General features: G+C 39.6%; 1 protein-coding gene across 1 annotated transcript in view; it reads right to left on the bottom strand.

The window, feature by feature from the left end:
- LOC101168903 (calcium/calmodulin-dependent 3',5'-cyclic nucleotide phosphodiesterase 1A) overlaps positions 1-21,528 on the bottom strand; it is a 69,255-nt gene that overhangs the window by 11,462 nt on the left and 36,265 nt on the right. The window contains exons 3-8 of the mRNA XM_011489502.3: positions 14,326-14,439; positions 14,063-14,245; positions 9,077-9,143; positions 6,911-7,027; positions 4,742-4,882; positions 2,444-2,544 (exon numbers count right to left, since the gene is read on the bottom strand). Coding sequence (XP_011487804.1) covers positions 2,444-2,544; positions 4,742-4,882; positions 6,911-7,027; positions 9,077-9,143; positions 14,063-14,245; positions 14,326-14,439 — 723 coding nt within the window. The remainder of the gene's footprint in view (positions 1-2,443; positions 2,545-4,741; positions 4,883-6,910; positions 7,028-9,076; positions 9,144-14,062; positions 14,246-14,325; positions 14,440-21,528) is intronic.

The following is a 21,528-nucleotide window of genomic DNA, read 5'->3' as shown; positions in this document are numbered from 1 at the left end:
CGCTCTCAATGGAGCGCTCTAACTCACTCTTGTGCTGCTGCGCTCCTTCCTCTTACACACGTAGCGCGCTGACACACATACTCATTCTACAACACCTATATAGTTAGTTCATTAGTTATATAGTTAGTAATTTGTTACTGTTATTTGTTAATAAAGAATAGTGCATTGTAGTAATTACTTGTACAGGTATTCATTTGCGACGCGGCCGCCGGGGGATTTTTTGGGGGGGTGGCAACTCCTGCTGCTTCATCACAGTAGTGATCAAAAATCCCACACCCTCACAACTCTATTTCAAACAGTGCCTGTGAGGCGGCAGTAACAAGGCAGCAATATGGCAGTATTGCTACCGTGCACTAACAGAGCTACTAAAAAAAACATACCGGTTAAAGTCACTGAGAGCAGCAGTAACTTATAGGCGCACGCCTCCTGTGCACTGAAACCATGGAAGTCTTCCTCCTCAGTGTCGGATTGGAATAGCGTCAGACATTCTTCGCCACTCTCTCTCTCAGTGTCTCCTTCGTTGTAGCTGTCAGTGTCAGTTGCATCCTGAGGCAAATTCACTCCTCCTCCACGCAACAGACCGGCTTTTCCAAACCCGTTGGTGATGGTGGATTTTTTCACACTGCTTTTAACGTTTGCTTTTAACTTGAAAGCTGCATGATATGCATTTTTTCTTGCATTTTCCATGATGAGGGTCTGTACGTGCTATTTATTCACCAAGCAGGAATTTACATTAAACTTGCGTCTTCCTCGACACATTTACCGTATTCCCCTTATCTCACTCTTTCCTTTTTTGCTCGAGCGCCCCTATCGGCCGTTAGAAAAAATGCATCAAAAAAGAAAAAAATGCATAAATTAGCCGCATTATTGAAAAAGTCACAGGGTTAAAAGCGTGTGACAAAGTAGCAGCTTATCCGGAAATTACGGTAAATCTTTGTGAAGCATTCACCCAAAATCGAATTCTTCCCACCTCTACTTCCCATCATCCCTTTGTTAACACTCTCTCCCGCTAGCTTACAGCCCTCACAACCTCAAGCTAACATTAGTGTAGCAAAAGGAAAAATTTGAAACTATCCAGTCCTACACTTTTAAGCCAGATTCCAGCCCAGATGAGGAAAATTAAGACGTACATAGATCAATTTCTCTACAAGTGGAGAATCTAGAATTGAAGCAAAGAAGGGAGACTTTGACCTGGTCATGGCAGTGGCTGCATTACAAACCTGAGTTTTTTTAAACCACTGGTTTTTATCTGTTCCTGATCCATCATAATTTGAAAAAACAAATACTCAGAAACACAGTTTTAATCTTAAATTATTTTTTGTAAGTCTCCCATCTTGAGAAAAATGCCACAAGAACATATTAAAAACATCAAAAACAGGACTTTCATTGGAGTGGGTCTTTAGGTATTTCACCACCTGCACTTTTAAAGCGAGTTCTGAAGCATGAAAGACGGTGTTTGAACCCCTCAAAAGCAAGGATGTCATCACAGACAGGCTTTGTGAGGCAACAGCTATTGATTTATTCTGTTGGAACATATTATATGCCAGAACAAAGTGTAAAATTATACAATAATAAAAGCAGTCGTGTGAAAACCTCACCAAGTTTTAAAATTAGATGCAGCCTTAGACATTAAATGGTTATTTGTTTGGCGAGTCTAAATGTAGAAGCAGATTTCAATAAGTTCCGCTCCAGTCAGATGCATCCACTTGTAGACGCGAGTCAGAGTTTGCTAACTGTTATATCCCTTTTAGCCCCTTAAAATGAATAAAAGGCAATCATAATATCAATTCATCTGTCCAAATAACTATCTTCTCATTTGATCTGTTTGATATGTCTGATACAGTGAGGCAAATAAGCATTTGAACACCCTGTGATTTTGCCAGTTCTCCCACTTAGAAATCATGGAGGGGTCTGACATTTTTATCTTAGGTGCATGTCCACTGTGACATCATCTAAAAAATCTGGAAATCACATTGCAGGATTTTTTAAAAACAGTTTATTTGAATGTTACTGCAGCAAATAAGTATTTATGCACCTGAGAAAACCAATATTGATAGTTGGTCCAGTAGCCTTCATTTGGGGTTTTACAGGTCAAACGCTTCGTGTAATGATAAAATAGTTATTTGCCTCACTGTGTATGCAGCAACTTGAATACAAACCCAAGTTATGACTTCATCACCCTGGGAACCGAAGGTCACGCGATTGTGGGAAGAAGCTAAACCCTTTGTGTGTGTGTGTGTGTGTGTGTGTGTGTGTGTGGGGGGGGGGGGGGGTTGGGGTCAGAACAAGAATAACTGACTGTGTCTTTCGAGTGCACGATTACTGTGCAGATTTAATGTAACCATCATGTCAACCCCACTTATTGAATCTTTTTGTATGTTTTCATTGTTTCCTGCAACTCAGCTTCTCTTCTTTGAGCGTGTTGTGCTACTGCTTTCCATACCTGGTGTGAATGTGAAAGTTGTTGGTGGTTCCTGTGTGCTCAAAGTCATGAATTGCTGCTGCAAAAACCATTGCGAGGATCTCCAGCTCACTGAGCCAGTGCTGCAAACACACAGAGTCAGGCTTTTCAGATGAGAGTCACTGTTTCTGCATGTGAGGAGAACTTAATTTGTGTCTGAATTCCCTCGCTACTCACCTTTAATAGGAGTGCAACATACAGCGGGGCAAAAGAGTATTTAGTCAGGCACCAATTGTGCAAGTTCTCCCACTCAAAAAGATGACAGAGGTCTGTAATTATCATCAAAGATTTACCTCAAATATGAGACAAAATAAGAAAAAAAAATTCAGAAAAAGATATTGTCTGATTTAAAAAAAAAATATTTGTAAAATTATGTTGTAAAATAACTATTTGGCCACCTACAAACAAGCAAGCTTTCTGGCTATCACAGACCTGTAACTTCTTCTGTAAGAGGATCCTCTGTCCTCCAGTCATTACCTTTATTAATGGCACCTGTTTGAACTATTTATCTTTATAAAAGACACCTGTCCATAACCTCAAACAGTCACACTCCACTATGGCCAAGACCAAAGAGCTGTCTAAGGACACCAGAAACCAAATTGTCGACCTGCACCAGGCTGGAAAGACTAAATCTGCAATAGGTAAGCAGCTTGGTGTGAAGAAATCAAGTGTGGTAGCAATTATTAGAGACATTCAAGACTACTGATAATCTCCCTCCATCTGAGGCTCCCTGCAAGATCTCACCCCATGAGGGGAAAATGATCACAAGAACGGTGAGCAAAAATCCCAGAACCACAGGGGGGACCTAGTGAGTGGCTTGCAGAGACCTGGGATCAAAGTAAGAAAGGCTACTATCATTAACACACTTTCCCATCAGGGACTCAACTCCTGCAGTGCCAGATGTGTTCCCTCCTAAAGCCAGTACATGTGCAGGCCTGTCTAAAGTTTCCCAGAGAGCATTTGGATGATGAAGAATCAGGATTTGGAGAATGTTCTATGGTCAAATGAAACCAAATTAGAACTTTCTGAGAACTCTACTCGAAGGAACACCATACCTGCTGTAAAGCATTTGGGTGGTTTGGGGCTGATTTTCAACAAAGGGACCAGAACGACTGACCCGTGTAAAGGAAAGAATGAATGGGGCCTTGTATCGTCAGATTTTGAATGAAAACATCCTTCCATCAGCAAGGACATTGAAGAGGAAACGTGGCTGGCTCTTTCAGGATTACAACCCTCCCAAACACACTGCCAATGTAATGAATGAGTGGCTTCCTATAAAGCATTTCAAGGTCCTAGAGTGGCCTAGCCAGTCTCCAGATCTCAACCCCATAGAAAGTCTTTGGAGGGAAATGGAAGTCTGTGCTGCCCAGGGACAGCCCAGAAACATCACTGCTCTTTGTGAATACTTTGTGAAGATCTACAGAAAGCATTTGACTGCTGTCTTTGCCAAAAAAGGGTATACAAAAATGGAAGCATTTGTGTAGCATAATTATAAATAAAAGTCAATACCAGAAATTCTTTTTTATTTTCAAAATTAGGCTGCATTTGTTGACTCAAAATTAAAATAAAAAGCAATCAGCCAACTGGCTTTTTCTTTTTCTTCTTCAACACAGCTAATTCTGTCACTTAATCAAAATGATAAAGAAAATTGTATTTGACATTTCATTTTCAAAAAGATCCCTTGTAAATTTGTAGCAAAATTCAATTAAAAATATCTAATTTGATCGTGGGAACGAGTTTTTTTTTTTTTTTTACCCATGTCTGATCATGGGCTCCGTACATAGTCAAGGTTTACTCACGATGAAAATGAAAGGCCTCTCTCTTCTTTTTAAGTGGTAGAACTTGCACAATTTGTGGCTGACCCACTGCATATTGGATGTTTGCTATATTTTTTGTGGTGTTGGGATCTACAATTCCAAATTCCAGTGGCCTGGAAATTTCCCAGAGGTTTGTGTGAAAAAAATGTAGTCAGCATCGATCCTTACTAGATTAGCAGATATAGACCACAATGCATTGCTTTTAAATTATTTGTCTTTAAAAAAACATCTACATAAATTTATTTTATACATATGAATAAAAAGTCTTAGTAAAATGCTCATATTTAATAGGTCTTTACTTTAGCAAACGGGTGCAGTCAAATTTGCCATTTTAAAAATAAGGTAGTGAGCGTGTATCTGAAGTATGTTGAAATCAAAGGCACTTGATAGTCCTGCAGTATAAGGTTCTTTGGGGTAACAGTGAGGGAATTCAGACATATCTGTAGTTTTCTTTGTGCAATACCATTAGTCCGGTGTGTAACATCAGGAAGTGGGCAGTCTGGGTGACGTCAGCGGCATGGATCAGGTTGTGGTAGGGGTTCCTGTGTTTGCTGTAGCCACTCTCCAGAGCCTCAACAAATTGCACCAATGCCTGCACTGGGATCTGGAGAAAGCATGGCGCTTACATTTCAACCCAAAACTTTTCGATGCCATTTTCCCTGAATGAAACTCACTACTACATAAACAGGACTTAAAGAAGCAGAAACATTCTAAAATCTAAAATCCAAAGCTGACAGTATAACAAAAATTTGAACCTGAAATCTAACTAATGCTTTGAGACTTCCCAAAAACGGCAGAAAAATGTCTTTTTTTGTTTTTACTTTCTTCTTCAATACTGATACAGTAACCACAAAAATAGTTAAGTAAAGCATAAGTAAAGCGTAACTCTTTCTCAAAAGGTCTTGCCTTTTAGGCCACAGTTGAAAAGGTTTTATTAATCTTTCTTGCCTGGATAAAAAAAGTTTATAAAATAATAATATGAGTGGGATTAGATAAATTTGCTTGTTCTAGTAATTAATACAATTCTCTTTGACAAACTTTACAATTGATGAATTTGTTGATTAAGAGTACTTATAATGGCATCATTGACATGCACATGTGAACGTACGTATACAGTATACTGATATGTATTTCTTTTATGTTTTGATTTGATTTTGATTTGAAATGGTTTATTTCAAGCAATCAAATAGGAATAATACACAAAAACAATACAATCATCATTTATACATTCATACAATAACTAATCAAACTTTGGATAATTAGTCATATTAATAAATATTGCTTGAAAGAGTGTGGAAGGAAGCAAATTTATATAATCCCACCCCTGTTCTACCGTAACCATTTTATTACATGATTTATCATTATCCGGTTCCTAGCTTTTTATCAGACAGAATTAAGAATGTTGAAATATCAATAAAGCACATGACAAAGATGAATTACTTCAATTATTTTGTAAAAAATAACTTTTAGAAATCAACATGGCAATGAAGTATCCAAAATATATGCAGATTATGTTACTTATAAAAGTCATTTATATGATTAAAAAATAATACTATATCAGTAAAATAGACATAACACTGTTTCAGGAATTTTCATAGCAAAATTTGATCAAGTATAAAAAGTTAAAAATATGTGCAAAATTATGTTACATTATGTCAGTCAATCAAGTCACAATTAATCACTCTATGCTATATATTTATATATATATATATATATATATATATATATATATACATTTGTTTGTTTTGTTTGACTTCTTTAGTTTTGTTTTTGTTTTACTTGCTTAAAATAAACCAATTCCATATCCAGATTCCAATTATTGTTGGTTTAGTAGCATTAGAAAATGCATGTCGTATTTAAAACACAATAAAGTACTTGTGAGAATTCAGTGTGGCACGAACAGACGTCTATAAAAACTATTAATTAATTACAAAAAAACAGAAACACATCTGTGAGTATTAAAGCAAAGATTCCGGTGTTTAAGTAAAGTATCTTTCCCAATCTTTAACCTGATTTGGCTAGAACGTCTGAAACTTTCAGTAACGTTCAAATATTTCAGCTGGTCATCTGAATGCTTTTGTCCACAGGATGGAGGAAGTCACTTCAGATAAACACCTCCAATGATATTACAGCAGGGGTGGGCAAATGTTTCACAAAGGGTTCTAAAATTTGACAGAGGAGCCGGACCAGTAGCAGAGGGATGGTGTGTTTTGGTAATGTAAATCATACGAGAAAGAAAAAATGTAGAATCTGGATGAAAACAAGCCTTAATTTAGATTGAAAATATATTTAATAAAACAGAAAATACTGAGTTTTTCATTCCAAACATGTGGCTTTTATTCTCAATCAACTGCCAATGGAACCCCTGGGTTGATGCTGTTGCGGCTGCGTGAGGCCTTCCCAGGTTCAGATGGTTAAGGATAACTCAACAACTTTGCCGACACCACATGCAGAATGCATGCATAGTAACTTCCTTCACCCAAGCAAAGGTTCATTTATTTGTAGTGGACCATCTATGAGGAGAGACCAGAATTACAGCGAAAAGTTTGACCACCCCTGTATTACAGCCTCATGCTGACTGAACATTCGTTTCTGTGTTCATCTCAAGTGGAATTTACAAAACAGTGTGTACCCTGAACCTGTTGATGAGGTCATAGCGGGTCAGAAGGTCGTAGACGATGAACTTGAGGGCGTGTTCTCCTGTGGCGTCGTGGAAGGTAAAAACATCAAAGGACCACTGATCCACCTCCTAGAAAATATTTGTGGAAAGTGCTCATCTCAAGGGACACTCAAAAAAAAAAGCTCAAACTGTTCAGAGCAGAATTCTAAGCCGGTCATTAGACTTTCTCCCAGTAGGGGGCAGTGTGCTCATTATGCCTGAACTCCAAAGACCAGTAATTAAATTAATGATCATAATTGTTCTCAAACTTACAATTATATTTGCAGTGGATCCAGCTACAATTAATGAGTTTCAGGTAATAAGAAGCACAAAGCACTGTAATTATGGATATAATTGAATCCTTCAAAGTTTTCACAGGAAGCCCTGAGGAGGCAGAATACATCACGATTCAAAGCTCTAAATCTACACCATCCTATTATTGTACCAGCTCATTTCATCTAAATTTCTACCTGTCCTCGTTAATCAGCTGAACTCCAGTTTGCTTTCCGGTGTGTTTTTGGTCCAATTCAGCTCTTTCCTGTCAGCCTCTTCTTCTTTGCCTCCTACTTTCCTCCTCTTTTTTTTCCTTCTGCAGCTGTTTTGCCTCCTACAGCTGTTGTTTTTGTTCTTTCTATCCGTCTTTGTCTCTGGCTCATTGAATGAATACACGTCAAACTCCAACGCTTCTTCGCTTAAACATTTCTCACATAAAAGGTTGTTTCAAGTGTGCAAAATAACATAATATATTTCTATCATGTCATTTGAGTCACACAAATCATTTGTGACTGATCAAAACATGAACAGTGTCTACTTCATTATTGTGGCTCAAAAAAAAAATCTCAATCTACAAAAAAAAGCTATCACAAGTTTTGGATTGTCCTCTGAAATGTCAATTTTAAAAGAAACTTTAAAGGAGAACACCTGTTGTTGAAATCAACACAATTGCTGTGTTTAGTGGCATCAGGATTTGGAGTTTTGTCTCATTCTCTTCTTTTGCAGAAATCCTTATTTATCTTCTTGATGGTGGAATTCATTTTACTAGAGTTTACTACAGAAGAAAACAGTTTATTTACTTAAAAAAAATTGAGATTTTTCTCTTGTTGAATATACTGTCATGCTCCCTTGTGCTTCATAAGCTTAAAAGATTAATTACTGACTTAATCACTTTTTAAAAAACGTATTAGGTCTCTTTACAATAGACCCCAGCAGGTCCAAAATAAGAAAAATGTTGAAACCTCTTGACATCTGAATTTATTTCAAGCTTTACAAAAAAATATTTGGTTATGTTTACGTTTTTTATATAGATGCTAGATTGTGGTTATTTTGGAGCTGAAGTGGTTTGATGCAATTTTTTTTATAAATAGGCATTAAGGGGTTAAGACATACTCTTTTTAAACAGCTGTTAGAATGTCAATATCTGTCGGGAGCCAGTTTAGCTCGTGCTGGTTTGCGGCGCCTTCCGTCCGTGAAACCCGGGTTCGACTCCGGGCTGCTCCCTGTTCCCTTCTCTACCTCTGCCGGTTACAAGCCCGGTTTGAGAAGGTTGCGTCAGGAAGGGCATCCGGTGTAAAACATTGCCAAATTTACCATGCGACTTGTTCGCTGTGGCGACCCCTGATGGGAGAAGCCGAAAGTGGAAGAAGAAGAAGAATGTAGATATCTGACACAGTTAAAAACATAGTGGATAAAAAAACTGCAAATAAGATGTAAAACTATGCAATTAGCTCAAACCTTTATTAAGAGTTACTTATGTTTTATATATTTATATATTATCTATTTATAAGTATTTTTCTTTTTGTCCCTCATCCATTTATGTGCTTGCAGGTTTTAATTTGAGGATTTCTCACTGGTTTACTAACTAAAGGACTGAAAAAGAAGGTCAAACTTCTGCTCAATGTGTTTTTCTCTCTCTCTCATCCCGTTTTTTTCTTCCTGTTCAGTCGGCTCCACTCATCCCTTCGCTTCATCCTCCTTCCTTGTTTTTTTTATTCATTCTGCTTTGTCTTTCTTTGTGTCTCTCTCTTTCTTTCCCTTGTCACAAAAAACCTCAGAGCTTCATTTTCTTTCTTTCTAAACAAACAGAAGTGTCCATGAAGGAGCGTCATTTGTCTTTGCAAAGTGTTCTGGAGTTTTTTCTACCTTTAGAGCGTTCAGTGCTGTGGGGGGGTAGGTCAGACCGGCCATGTTGGACGTCCGTCTGTACATCCTGCCATAGCACACACAAAAAAAGTGTCACACATCTATACAGGTGGAGGCAGTGGCATGCATGTAAACACCTCTCCTACAAGACCCCCTACCCCACCTCATTGCCATCCTTTACACTTTGTGACCAGGATGGATTGTGTGTTACCACGGTAACCCTGTTCTAAACACACGCAGGCTCATGGCAGCAGATATTTTTTGATTTCGTGCGTCATTAAGCTGCAGCAGATGCACTGATAGCGTTCTTTCACTGCGACTCATTTGCACTCTAATGACATTGGGCCTCGTGCGTTTCTCCATATAAAGTCCAGCTCGCGCACATGTGGCTTCATTACTCTTTGTATGCTCCACCTCATAATTGCATCAGCGAGGTCTGCCGGATGTGTTTTGTAGCTGGTTTTGAAGAAAATAGGTCTGTTTTTTGTTTTGTCTGCAGGTTTCTGCACAAGATAAAAACACTTGAAGATGAATCTCTTTTAAAAACGGAAGTTTTGAGCAAAGCTGTGTATTTATCATTTTAAAGGGCCTATATCATGCTTTTCTTAAGCAGAAAGTTTTCTTAAGAATAATTTTTTAAATTATTCATTCATTTCTGTACCGCTTTGTCCCTTTCGGGGTCACGGGAGCCTATCCCGGCTACTTGGGCGTAGGCAGGGGATGCCCTGGACAGGTTGCCAGTCTGTCGCAGGGTAGAACATCCACAATCACACACCCATGCACTCTCACACTCACACCTATGGACAATTTAGAGTTGCCAATTAGCCTATGAAGCATGTTTTTGGACAGTGGGAGGAAGCCGGAGATCCTGGAGAAAACCCATGCATACACAGGGAGAACATGCAAACTCCACACAGAAAGGTCCCCCATTGATGTATTTTTCATGTCCCCCAGCCGGGACTTGAACCAGGGGTCTTCTTGCTGTGAGGCAAGAGCGCTAACCACTGCGCCACCGTGCAGCCCTATTTTTTTAATTAAATAAAAGTTTTAGAAACACTGTTTCTAAAACTCTCACAGGCTGATGTTATATGAGAAAAGTGACTGATCGAAGCCACTCAGGGCTCCAGACTGCTCTCAAATTTTGGTCGCATTTTGCGACCAAAATTTGAGCACAAATTTACTGGTAGCACAAATTTACTGTGCTACCAGTAAATTTGCCTTCCCCACCCTCCGTATTTTTTATACATTAAACGTGGAATGGGGCACGTCAATGATCAATGAAATGAGCAATGAAATCATCAATGAGACGCGAGCGCACACACACGCAGACAGACACGCACACTTGCGTGAATACTCATGAGACTGGAGCACACGCGAGCACACACCCGCGTGTCATTGAGTGATGCCTGAGGCGGCCAATGCGTGTGAGAAGAATAGGGAAAGTCACTGCAAGTGGCTAAAATATGTGGAGGGGGAGGGGCCTAGAGATAATCGAGTGCGCGTAAACATCTGTGGGAAGGAAACTGAGACAAATATCATCACAACCTGATATGTGCGTCTGAGCTATGAGCAAGCGAACTATTGATTCGTTCGTCCGACCTGCGGCTGGTGTACCAGTGCCAGAGTCTACAGCAGGGGTCTCAAACTCGCGAAATCATGCACGGCTGTTACGGCAGCACACCGCTCCCGTGGGAGATGGTCAGCTGAGGAGCATGAATGTCCCACACCTACATGCGTGACAGCTAACGGGGCTGTAACATTAAACACGTGTGAGCGACAACACGATTTAGTCTTAGACACATTTAAAACACGTGGGGAAAATGCAACGATAGACGTGTTTAAGATGAACCAGCGCCGCGCCTGGATAGTTTGGGAGACCAGGCCCGAGGGGGGGGGGGGGCATGAAGGCGAAGCTAAAACGAGACTGAAGGAGAACAGGAAGTTGTAGTCCTTAACATTCAATTTAGTTTTAATTTGCCTCTGCCCCTAAGTATGATCTGTCATATTACATCTTTTATAATTGTTTTAATGTTTTGTGATGGATGTAGCCTTTTTTAATCAGTTGGTATTTTAAATTATTTTAATCGATCAGTGAACTACAAAAACCCATCAGGACGCATGTCCCATAATGCATTGTTTTGTAGTCTGTACGGCAGCTTTCAGTCAGTTCACTACTAAATTTCCAGCTGCATTCGCTCAGGTTGGGGTCTTGCTCCCACCCCTTTCTCTTAATATTTTTGTTTTGATTGATAGGTGATGTTAGAGCAAAAACAAAAATATACGTCTCACACCAGGTGATCTGTGCAGTGTCCATCTGGGTGATCTCAAATTATTGTGCATCTTGGCTGCACCTATTTGGTGTCGCCAACATGAATTTCCATCCCCTAATGTTTACATACATTTAAGTATTGTTTGTAACTGTGAAATGACCGAAAGGTTACTACGGTAATCACTTTGTTACTAAAAACTTTTTTTTATTCTAAATGTATGGTATTTTGTTTACTGTTTGTACTGTCATGACAGCGATGGTGCTGTCAGTTTACCTTATTGTTGCATCTTCAAAAGGGCAGAATAAAATATGACACTGAATTTGAAACGGCACATTGTAATTTCTGCATCTATTATTAAAGTATTTATTCGTAATACAGTGGAAATTAGTAGATCTGGTATCTGGCATGTTGATTTACGGTACGCACCTTTTCTGGTTGTACCCCTAAAATTTTCAGTTGGGGGCCACTGTGCTCCTTGTGAAAAAAGTTAGTCTGGAGCCCTGCCACTGTTTGCACAGTAGGTTGCATGCTAAAGCTGAAAGGTTCCATGCACAACCTCCAAAATGTACACCACCACTGCTCCAAACACAACAGCATTCTTTTCCATGTATAAATAAGGACTTTTAGGACTCAGAAAACTTAAACCCTAAGTATTCAGTCATGTCTAAAAGAGAGGGAAAAACACATCATGTTTGCAGCTAAACATGATTGTGACACTGCTCTGCTCAGATGAGGATTTATTCAAATATCAGAAAAATAAGTTGAAGTTTAGTCTGTAATGTTCACCCCAGATAAACTTCAACTGCGAGAGACAGAATGTAAAAAATCAATCTAGGAAGTCTAATTGTTTGATTTTTAAATAATTGGTTTCCATAATGGTGCAGGAAATGTGTATTTAGTTTCAATACACAAGAATGCTGTCCCCAATTGACCTGAAGAGCGCTGGGACCATAGTAATAAGATTACTATAGTAACACAAATGATGTTGTTATGGATTCAAACCCTGCAGTGCTCCAAAGGTCCCCCTGCTTAAGCCAGAAATTGTCCAGGCCTAAATTTCTAAATTTCTCCAGGGACCATCTGGATGATCCAGAGGAGCATTGGGAAAATGGCATGAGGTCAGGTGAAACCAAAACAGAACTCATTGATAAAAACACCACTCGCCATGTTTGGAGGAAGAAGATGGCTAAGTCTCAAGAACACCATACCCACTGTAAGGCATGGGGGTGGAAACATCATGGTTTGGAGCTGCTTTTCTGCAAATGGGATAGCCTAATCTGTATTAAGAAAAGGATGAAAGGAACCATGTATGGTGGGATTTTGAACTAAAACCTCCTTACATCAGTGTGAACATGAGATTGAAACATGTTTGGATCTTCCAAACACATCGCCCAGGCAACAGAGAAGTGCCTACGTAAAAAACATTTCAGTATTTTCCAGTAACAGCCCCAAAAACATCACAGCTCTAGAGAAGTTTTGCATGGAGGAATGGACCAAAACAGCAGCTACAGAACAAACCTGCTGAAGACCTAAAAGAAACCTTTGACCTCTGTCATTGATGACCATCACATTACTAAGTTCTAAGGGGGAACTTTTATTATTTACCAAATACTTGTTTACTCACCATCATACTAAAAAAACATCTTTAAAAAACAAAAGTGTCATTTCCTGGATTCTTTTTTTACTTTCTCTCTCTTACAGTTGAAGTGTACTTATGATGAGCATTACAGAGCAAGCTAATCCATTTAGGAGGAACAATTTGCAGAATCTGTGACATTAATGGCATCCCAAATACTTAAGGCTTTGTTAAAAAAAAGCTTGGGAAAATTCTGGGACCCTTCAAAGTTGATCAACTTCCACCTCTAAGAAAGTCTTTAGCAGCGTTAGAGGAAGGATGTATGCTAACACAGACAAATGCACTCAATCAGTAATAAACAAATAAACAATGCAATTTAATAGCTTCTGCCATCGCAACAACTTGTGTTCAATGATCTCTTTTGTATCCAGCTGGATGTTAGGACTTCAATTGTTACTGCAGTCATCTGTTATAAAGGACCTAGTAACAAACATGACATGCAACATACTGTGTTGATATTGGTTGACATTTTTTAAAATGTCAGAAAAATTTCAAAAGACGTAAGTTGCAAGGCCCCTTAAACATTGTCAAGTTTGATTGGAATGAAAACTGTTTCCTTCAGAGTTCGGTTGGTCTGAACTACGATCATGTAATAATTTGTTGTGCAAAATATTGTAACCACAGGGCAAGCCTGTGACCCTGAAAGGGATCAAACAGATAAGAAAATGAATGAATGAAAATATTGTAACCCCTTCTTACCTGAACTTATTTCCAGTGATAAAAAATCCCTTACCTTTTTTAGTTGATGCTAAATTAAGGTACAATTGGAACAGAAGTGGTTTGATGCATATTTGCATTAAAGTCCAGTCTAACTTTAGTTTTAACCAAACTATTAAGTTTTTAATAAATTAGATTCACTGATGAAATCTCTTCATGTCATTTTAAAACAATCCTCCATTGTGGTAGTTCATTTTAAAGAGGTGCAGTGAAGTGAGCAACCATTGAATAGGTTTGTGTCAGCCAGTTATTGCTTTTAGTTTTCTTTTCAGTCACACAGTTGTGATAAATTGCCTGCAGTTCACTTTCGCAGCACAATACCCCGACTTCCACATAGACTTCTATTCACTGGACACTGTTTACCTCTCAACAAATATCCCAGCCTGCACTGCATGAACGATGCTCCTGAATCTTGGCTTCTCCTCAGGGCGGCGCTTGGACAAGCCCGTCCTCCTGCTGAATGTGCATGCCAGCCAATCACGAACCTCGCTGGGAACCGACTCCGCCTGCAGGTCACTTAGCTCATCCTCTGTGTCCAAGAGGCGTCTGCAGGGCCCAGAGAGACAGTCAGGTTGGTCATTGTGTGTGTATCTGAGCGAGCTCTGGTCGACACGACTCAGCCCTACCTCGTTTCATCCGTGTAAACAGCGTCCAACATGGCCGCAGCGAGCTCCAGGTTCCTGCGGAGCTCCTGTAGGTCCACAACCCCCCGGTCCATCTGTTCCAGGGCTGCCTTCAGCCTGGAAATACCAACACAATACGCTGTTTATGAAGCAGACATGAAATGCCTTGTGGTTTCATTTAAGCTGTCAGACACTTTCTCTGTAAAACATGTTGAAGAGAACCAGTTAGTGAACTAATGTGTCACTTTTTACATTTCTTCCTCAGCTGACTGCTTATTATCCTCACATCAATATTCCTGTCATTATTTTTCTTCTTTTTTGAAGATGTATGTACTTAAATACTTGTGTGCATATAATAATAATTAGCTGATGACTTGAATATAAAGTGACAAAACTTGAGGATGCCTTAACAGAGTGTGCAGTAGAACCATGACATCTTTCCTGTTCCTTTGGATTTTTATTTTTACTTTTCTTTTTTAATCAGTGGGCTATTTTCCTCACCTCTAAGAGAAAATAGTTGTGCGTTTGCACTGTGATGTCACAGCTGAAAATGGAGCTCAGTGTGATGTGCGTTCAGATAAGGGAAGGCTGGATTCACTTTTAAACATAATGAAGTTCACCCTTCTCTTTAAAATACTGATGGCTTCTCTTCTGCAGGGAAGAAGGCGTTGTTTCACCACCAGTCGCTCTGCTGATTGGCTGTTTGACTCTACAACAGTTACCTCACATATACAGTCAGTTTCATCAGTGATAGAAAATATTATAACATAATGTCCTGTCAAGAAGTCTGGTTCATCCCCGAATTGTTCTGAAGGGACTTTGTCTTCCATTTAAGAACACATAACGGAGCAGGAATGATGCTGCTTTTTTAACTGTTACCCTACAAAATGAAACTCCTCATATCTGGTTTGTCCAGTTCAGTTTTCATTAACAGTTATAAGATAATGTAAGTTCAATATTTAAAAGGGGTTCTACATTTGTGATCTACATTATTTAAACTAAATCCATCATGTCTTCAGAAGAGGTCATCAGAGTTAAAAATCTGTCAGAAATATTTGGTTTTGTTTCCATTTTATGGAAATTTCAAAATGAACATTAAAGAAAATGTTTATTTTCAGACTTTTTCTGTTTGACTTTGCTATGAAAATAATGGTTTACATTTCACGAAAAGATGTAGAACATTCTGTGTTGAATGTAGCTTTTGCTGTTGTGTCTTCTCTATTCCAACTTGTGTGTTTTAATCTACGCTCCCAGGAGCTGCTTACATCATCAGAAATCCTGTGTGAAGACTTGAAACACCTGCCAAATGACTGATCTTCCTGCCTTGCACCCACACAGCTGCTGTCCCGTTCACACCACAGAACCAGAACATGAAAATCTGCTTTATCCAGATGGACAAATGATGACACTCGACCTCCTGTCGATCAGCACCGACAGTGAACGACTGGACTGTCCTCCAGGGAAGAAACAAGCTGTCAGATTAACATTCTGTGTGTTCCTGCTGGCAACGACAGTCACTAAAGAACATGTGAGATCCTTTTTATTTCCCCAAAATCCCTTCCCCTATAAAACTGATCATACTTAAAGCCTTAGTCACATCTGTCTTCATGGGTGAACACAGGTGGGCCGCAGGAAATATAATTGTAGACCGATTGATGGGTCCATAATACAAAATGTGCATGCACATTTTTTCCTAAGGGCGTGCTGTGGGTGACAGGTTGTAGGGAACACTTAAACAACACATAAGGGTGAAGTAGGTCAGACGCAGGCACGTTGTAAAGATTTTTCATTTTGTCAAACCCCGGAAATCCTGCAGATTGTGCAGGGAGCCTGTTAGGACTGTTCCATTGATAAGTGTGCGCCTCTTGTGTGCAGCCTGCTTGTTAATAAATTTGGAAATTGGACAAATAGAGTTCGGTTTGTGTGGGCATCCTACAGACACTTACATATCACCAGTTAGCAGGGGCGCAACTACCTAATTTTATAGGGGTATCCGGCCACATTAACACCCCCCCCCCCCCCCCCCACACACACACACACACACATGAATGCACATAATAAAACGTCCCATCCACCCTCCTAAAGCTATCTAAACACTCACACAACACTCTTATTGTTTAAATGTATACATTACTTCTTCTGGAGCCCAGCAGAACCATTTTTGTGAGCTATTTTCTACCATGTTTTGCCTCAATGATTCCCCAAATTTGTGTGGTGAAAGCCATTCAGAAGAATCTTCTGAGTAATGCCTGGCCCAAGCCCTCCCCTCTGTACCTCTCTGTTTTTCTCCCACTTCATCATCAGCTGGTCGTCTCTTTTTCTCTTTATCATCATCATCTGAACTTCTCTCCTCATTCCTCTCTGTTGGGACTGATTTGTCATTTATGGCTGTACTTGTTTTCCCAAAATAAGTGAACGGGTGGTCAGCAGAAGTTTAAACCAGAGTGAGCATCTAGGTGTTTGTGGCTTTAATAGTTTAATATACCTACCTGAAGTAATCTCTGCTCTCTTTTTTATCAGATCACCAACCTCATGTCTGTCTCCGTCACCTCTTGCCTGTGTTCTTCTCCACTAAATCATATGGCCAAGCAACAATTATTTCATGTTTTAAATAAATTAAACATCTTGCTAATGCAAATTTTTTTAAATTAAGAATACCATTTAAATATGACATACTTGGTATGAACTGGCTTTGCCCTGAACGTCCACCATAAGACCAGCCTTTCTTTCCTCCATCTGTCCTGATTCTTTTTCTCTTTTCTCATCTTTCTCTCCATCTTCACAGCTGAGGAAATACAGCAACTAAACTATATGTAAAAATAGAAACATTTTTCATTATAAATTATATTCGTGTTGGATATCACTTAGTGGTGTAATAGAATAGAATAGAATAGATTCCTTTATTGATGTCAAACATCTCCAAATGTTCAGCTAAAATCCATAATGTCGTTGAGCCAAAGTGATCTTAAAAGCAAAAGGCTGTAAACTAAATAGTCACTCACAAAAAAATAATTATCCATACTTTTAACAGTGTGAAAACAAACAAAAACCCCATCACACATACTTCTCCCTTTTGCCCATAGGATCAGATTTTTTTATATCACAAAACAAAAGCAGCACAAACAAGCTCCTTTATTTTCTCTTCATGATTGGTGAGACTCTAAATGGTAGCTTACTGGTAGATTTAACCTGAATGTTTCCAACTGCCGTCAAGCCAGCCATCATTCAGATCTGCGGTGTCAAATGAGCCGCTCCTGAATTTTTAGTGCTCTCGCATTCTCAGCTTTACGGGAACTGAGCGACCACAGCTGAAATCCCTGCAGTTTTCAAAATAAGTTTACAACACTGAAAAGTCAAATGAATGATTTGAGGAAAAAATAGACATATTTTATGATTTTTGAGAATCAGTACAAACACTTCATAATGAAATATAGCAGTGTAGACTTGATCTAAATGTCCAATACTATTTGGTATTTGTCACAACATACCATCTTATGACAAAGATGCAATGTTTGACACACTTTAGCAAAATATTTTGCTATAATCCAGGGGGGTATTCCAGAAAGCAGGTTATGCTAGCTCCCACGGTAAGTTTGAGGCTAAGGAAGTTGATAACCTCAGCTTTCGGTTCCAGAAATGGAGGTATGTTTCAGGGTATGTCAAGTTACCATAGCAACTTGTGCTCTGAACATAACCTGGTCTGGAGCAGGTTTAGTTGAAGGTTAGTTTGTTTTCAGAGAGGTGAAGCAGCATGCCGTGTATGAAGAAGTTCAGATAATACTTTTTCCACCATGAGAGGGTGATCAGACCAAGTATGGATATTGGAAAGATAAACGTTTGTACAATGTTGATCTAACTTAATTATTTGCTTCAGTTAAGATAAGTCATTTTTTTGTTTAGTCTGGGCTGCACTGTGGTGCAGTGGTTAGCGCTCATGCCTCACAGCAAGAAGGTCCCAGGGGACGTGAAAAATCAACATCAACGGGGGACCTTTCTGTGTGGAGTTTGCATGTTCTCCCCGTGCATGCGTGGGTTCTCTCTGGGATCTCCGGCTTCCTCCCACTGTCCAAAAAACATGCTTCATAGGTTAATTGGCAACTCTAAATTGACCATAGATGTGAATGTGGAAGTGAATGGGTGTGTGATTGAGGACATTCTACCTTGCGACAAACTGGCGACTTGTTCAGGGTGTCCCCCTTGCCTTCGCCCACAAGTGGCCGGGATAGGCTCCGGCAGCCCCGTGACCCCAAAAGGGATGAAACGATGAAACGATGAAATGAATGAATGAATGTTTAGTCTGTTTAAAAATAACACATAGTTTTCAGACATTTATTTTACTTCCATTCAAATTAATTCAATTAAGTAGGTGTAACTTTGGTGCTGCTGTTAGATCGGCACCGCAAGGGATTGTGGGATACCATTCCCTTTGCCTGTCTGGACGGATTTGGGTTTAAGTGTGGGTTTTTGACCAAATGTGTTTAGTTTAGCTGTTTTACTGTGTTTTACCGTGTTTTGTTGAGTTATTTTGTCCTACTAAGCTTATGTCTCTGCGCTATAAGTGAAATGAGGGGAGAGGGTAATGAGTTTATATAGCACCCCTACGGTCCAACGATGTTATGACAATGACGGAAATTCCTAAATTATTATGCACTGTGCGTATAGTGTTTATTGTTTTTATTTTTATAAAAATGAGAATATCTGCCGGCTCAAACTTAGACATATGACAGTTCAAGAATTATAATTAATTTAGATGGAAAAAAGATTAATTGAATTGGAGTAATATGACATTTAGTTAGATAAATATGTAAATTTGAGTTTTATAATCAATTATTGAGTTTTATAGACGTAAGAAATTAGGTTTAATAAATTTAACTCAATTACTTGTTACCAATAGAAGTAATTCATTTACGGTAAGTTGGCAAAATTGGATAAGTTATATATATATATGCATCAGGGGAGCTGGTTTAGCTCGTGCTGGTTTGCGGCGCCTTCCGTCCGTGAAACCAGGGTTCGACTCCGGGCTGCTCCCTGTTCCCTTCTCTACCTCTGTGTCCAAGCCCGGTTTGAGAAGGTTGCGTCAGGAAGGGCATCCGGCGTAAAACATTGCCAAGTTTACCATGCGAATTGTTCGCTGTGGCAACCCCTGATGGGAGAAGCCGAAAGAGGAAGAGTGATATATATATATGCATCAGAAGGAAAATGGAAATAAGATCAGAAACTTGTGCGTTTAGTTTGTCTGTTCTTCTACTACAAGCAGAAACTCTTTCTTTTGCTGATGCAGCCATATTACTTCTTTGATGGAAGTATAATCTTCATACGCCATCATTAATCTCAGACTCCGTCTCACTGAAGTATAGCGCTTTCTTTTTTTCTCCACGCGTTTCCATGGTGACTCCGTAAACCGGCGATCCATTGAGAATGTCTTTATGTATATGGCGTGCACGTGCATTAACCCAGGGTTACCAAGTCGAGCGTAATTACGCCAACTCATGTCTGGTCTTTTGGAACCGACATACCCCGAGTAAGCAAGTTCAGGCGGATTTCAGCCAGAGTTCAGGCTTAAAGTTAGGCTAGTTTAAACATGCTTCCTGGAATAACCCCCAGGCCAGCTGCTCCTTTAATTCTCTTCAGGGACTATGTTGGCTACTCAGAAAATCATTTCCAGGCACTTTTACTGTAGAAAGGTTGAATTATTCAGGTTTGAAATCCCAAATATTTTACATTTTCACAAAGTCCAATAGTCTTTTTCTGATAGAGATGCAATGTTTGAGACTTATTTTGAATACCGAAAAGGATTTCAGCTGTGTTCACTCAGTTCCCGTAAAGCTGAAAATGCGAGAGCACCACAAATTCAGGAGCGACTCATTTGACACTGCAGAGCCGAATAACGGCTGGCTTGACGGCAGTCGTTTTTCCAAGCCTGTTTTTATCACTGATATAACGTACCGGCTGTGTCTCAACCATTTAGAGAAACTTTTCTTCATTCACACCACATCTTTGTCCCTTTTGCTTTTCTATTTAATCCAATCATCGGTTGATCACACAATTCAAATAAAAACAACCAAACCCATCCACGAGAGTGGGCTCCAGCGCAATCCAGCACGTTCTTGCGGACACGTGCTGGATTGCGCTCTGCCAGTCAGTAAGGAGCCAGTACTCTTACCTTACTATAACTAGAATGTGATTTAACCCTTGTGCTGTCTTTTATGACCCCACCCTTACATTGACGTGTTCTCCCTACCATGACAAAGGTGGATAAAGGTGGAAAGATTTCATGTAATCCATGGACACCAGTGAAGATCACAAATCATTGAAGAAAAAGGATTAAGCGCACTGTCTAGTGCAGTGCTTCTCAAATAGTGGGGCGCGCCCCCGGGGGGGGGCACGAAGCGATGCCAGGGGGGGCGCGCGGTGGTGGCGGTTTTAGGCACAGGTTTGTCCGGTGCGCAAATTTAACGTGGGGGCAGCGGTGACAGCGGCTCAGTGCTTGGAAAATAATCTGGTCCACTATTCGGTTCCTATTGTCTGTTCTGTCTGTCCGCGGCTGCGCGAGTGAGAACGAAAGGGGAGGGGTGGTGTGGGCCCTGTCTGCCAGGGGAATCGGGGCACGCGGACCACTGCTACCGCTGCCTGTTGCCCAAGATCACCGCTGCCCTTAGATTCCTAAGCTCATGCTAACAATGTCATTCTTTATGAACTATTGTAGACATTTTGATGACGTGTCTTTATTTTCCATCCATGTTTTCTTTGTCTGCCTGTGGTTTAGTTGGTGTCAGACAGACATAAAGACAGCAGGTAATGCAGGAAAACAGCTGCACTTTTATGAGATCAGAAATAAACAATCCGTCATTTAGAAAAAAAAAATCAGCACGTTTTTACCTATTTCTTCAGACTAAAAACGTTAAATATATTGGTGCTGCTGTGTTAATGTTTCAGATCAATTTAGATTTAATATTATTTATTGATTGAATTATTTTTTTCAGCATCAAATGGTTCAGTTGGTCAAAATGTTTCTAGTTTAAATAAGGAATGACAGATTTTTTTTATTTCAGGTACTTTCAGCTTCTTTTCTGTTTTAGACTAGAACAGGGTTTCTGTGGCTAAATAAAGTTAATATTTGTTGAAAGTGGATTTATTTTGCTTTTTTCTTTTGTTAGTGTTAAAAGATACAATTTTAGGTATACAAATTTTATAGATACTGACCTG

The sequence above is a fragment of the Oryzias latipes genome, chromosome 21 (genome assembly GCF_002234675.1).
Source record: "Oryzias latipes chromosome 21, ASM223467v1".
Classification (NCBI taxonomy): Eukaryota; Metazoa; Chordata; class Actinopteri; order Beloniformes; family Adrianichthyidae; genus Oryzias; species Oryzias latipes.
The sequence above is the reverse complement of the archived record's forward strand: the minus strand, read 5'-3'. Positions and strand labels throughout refer to the sequence as shown.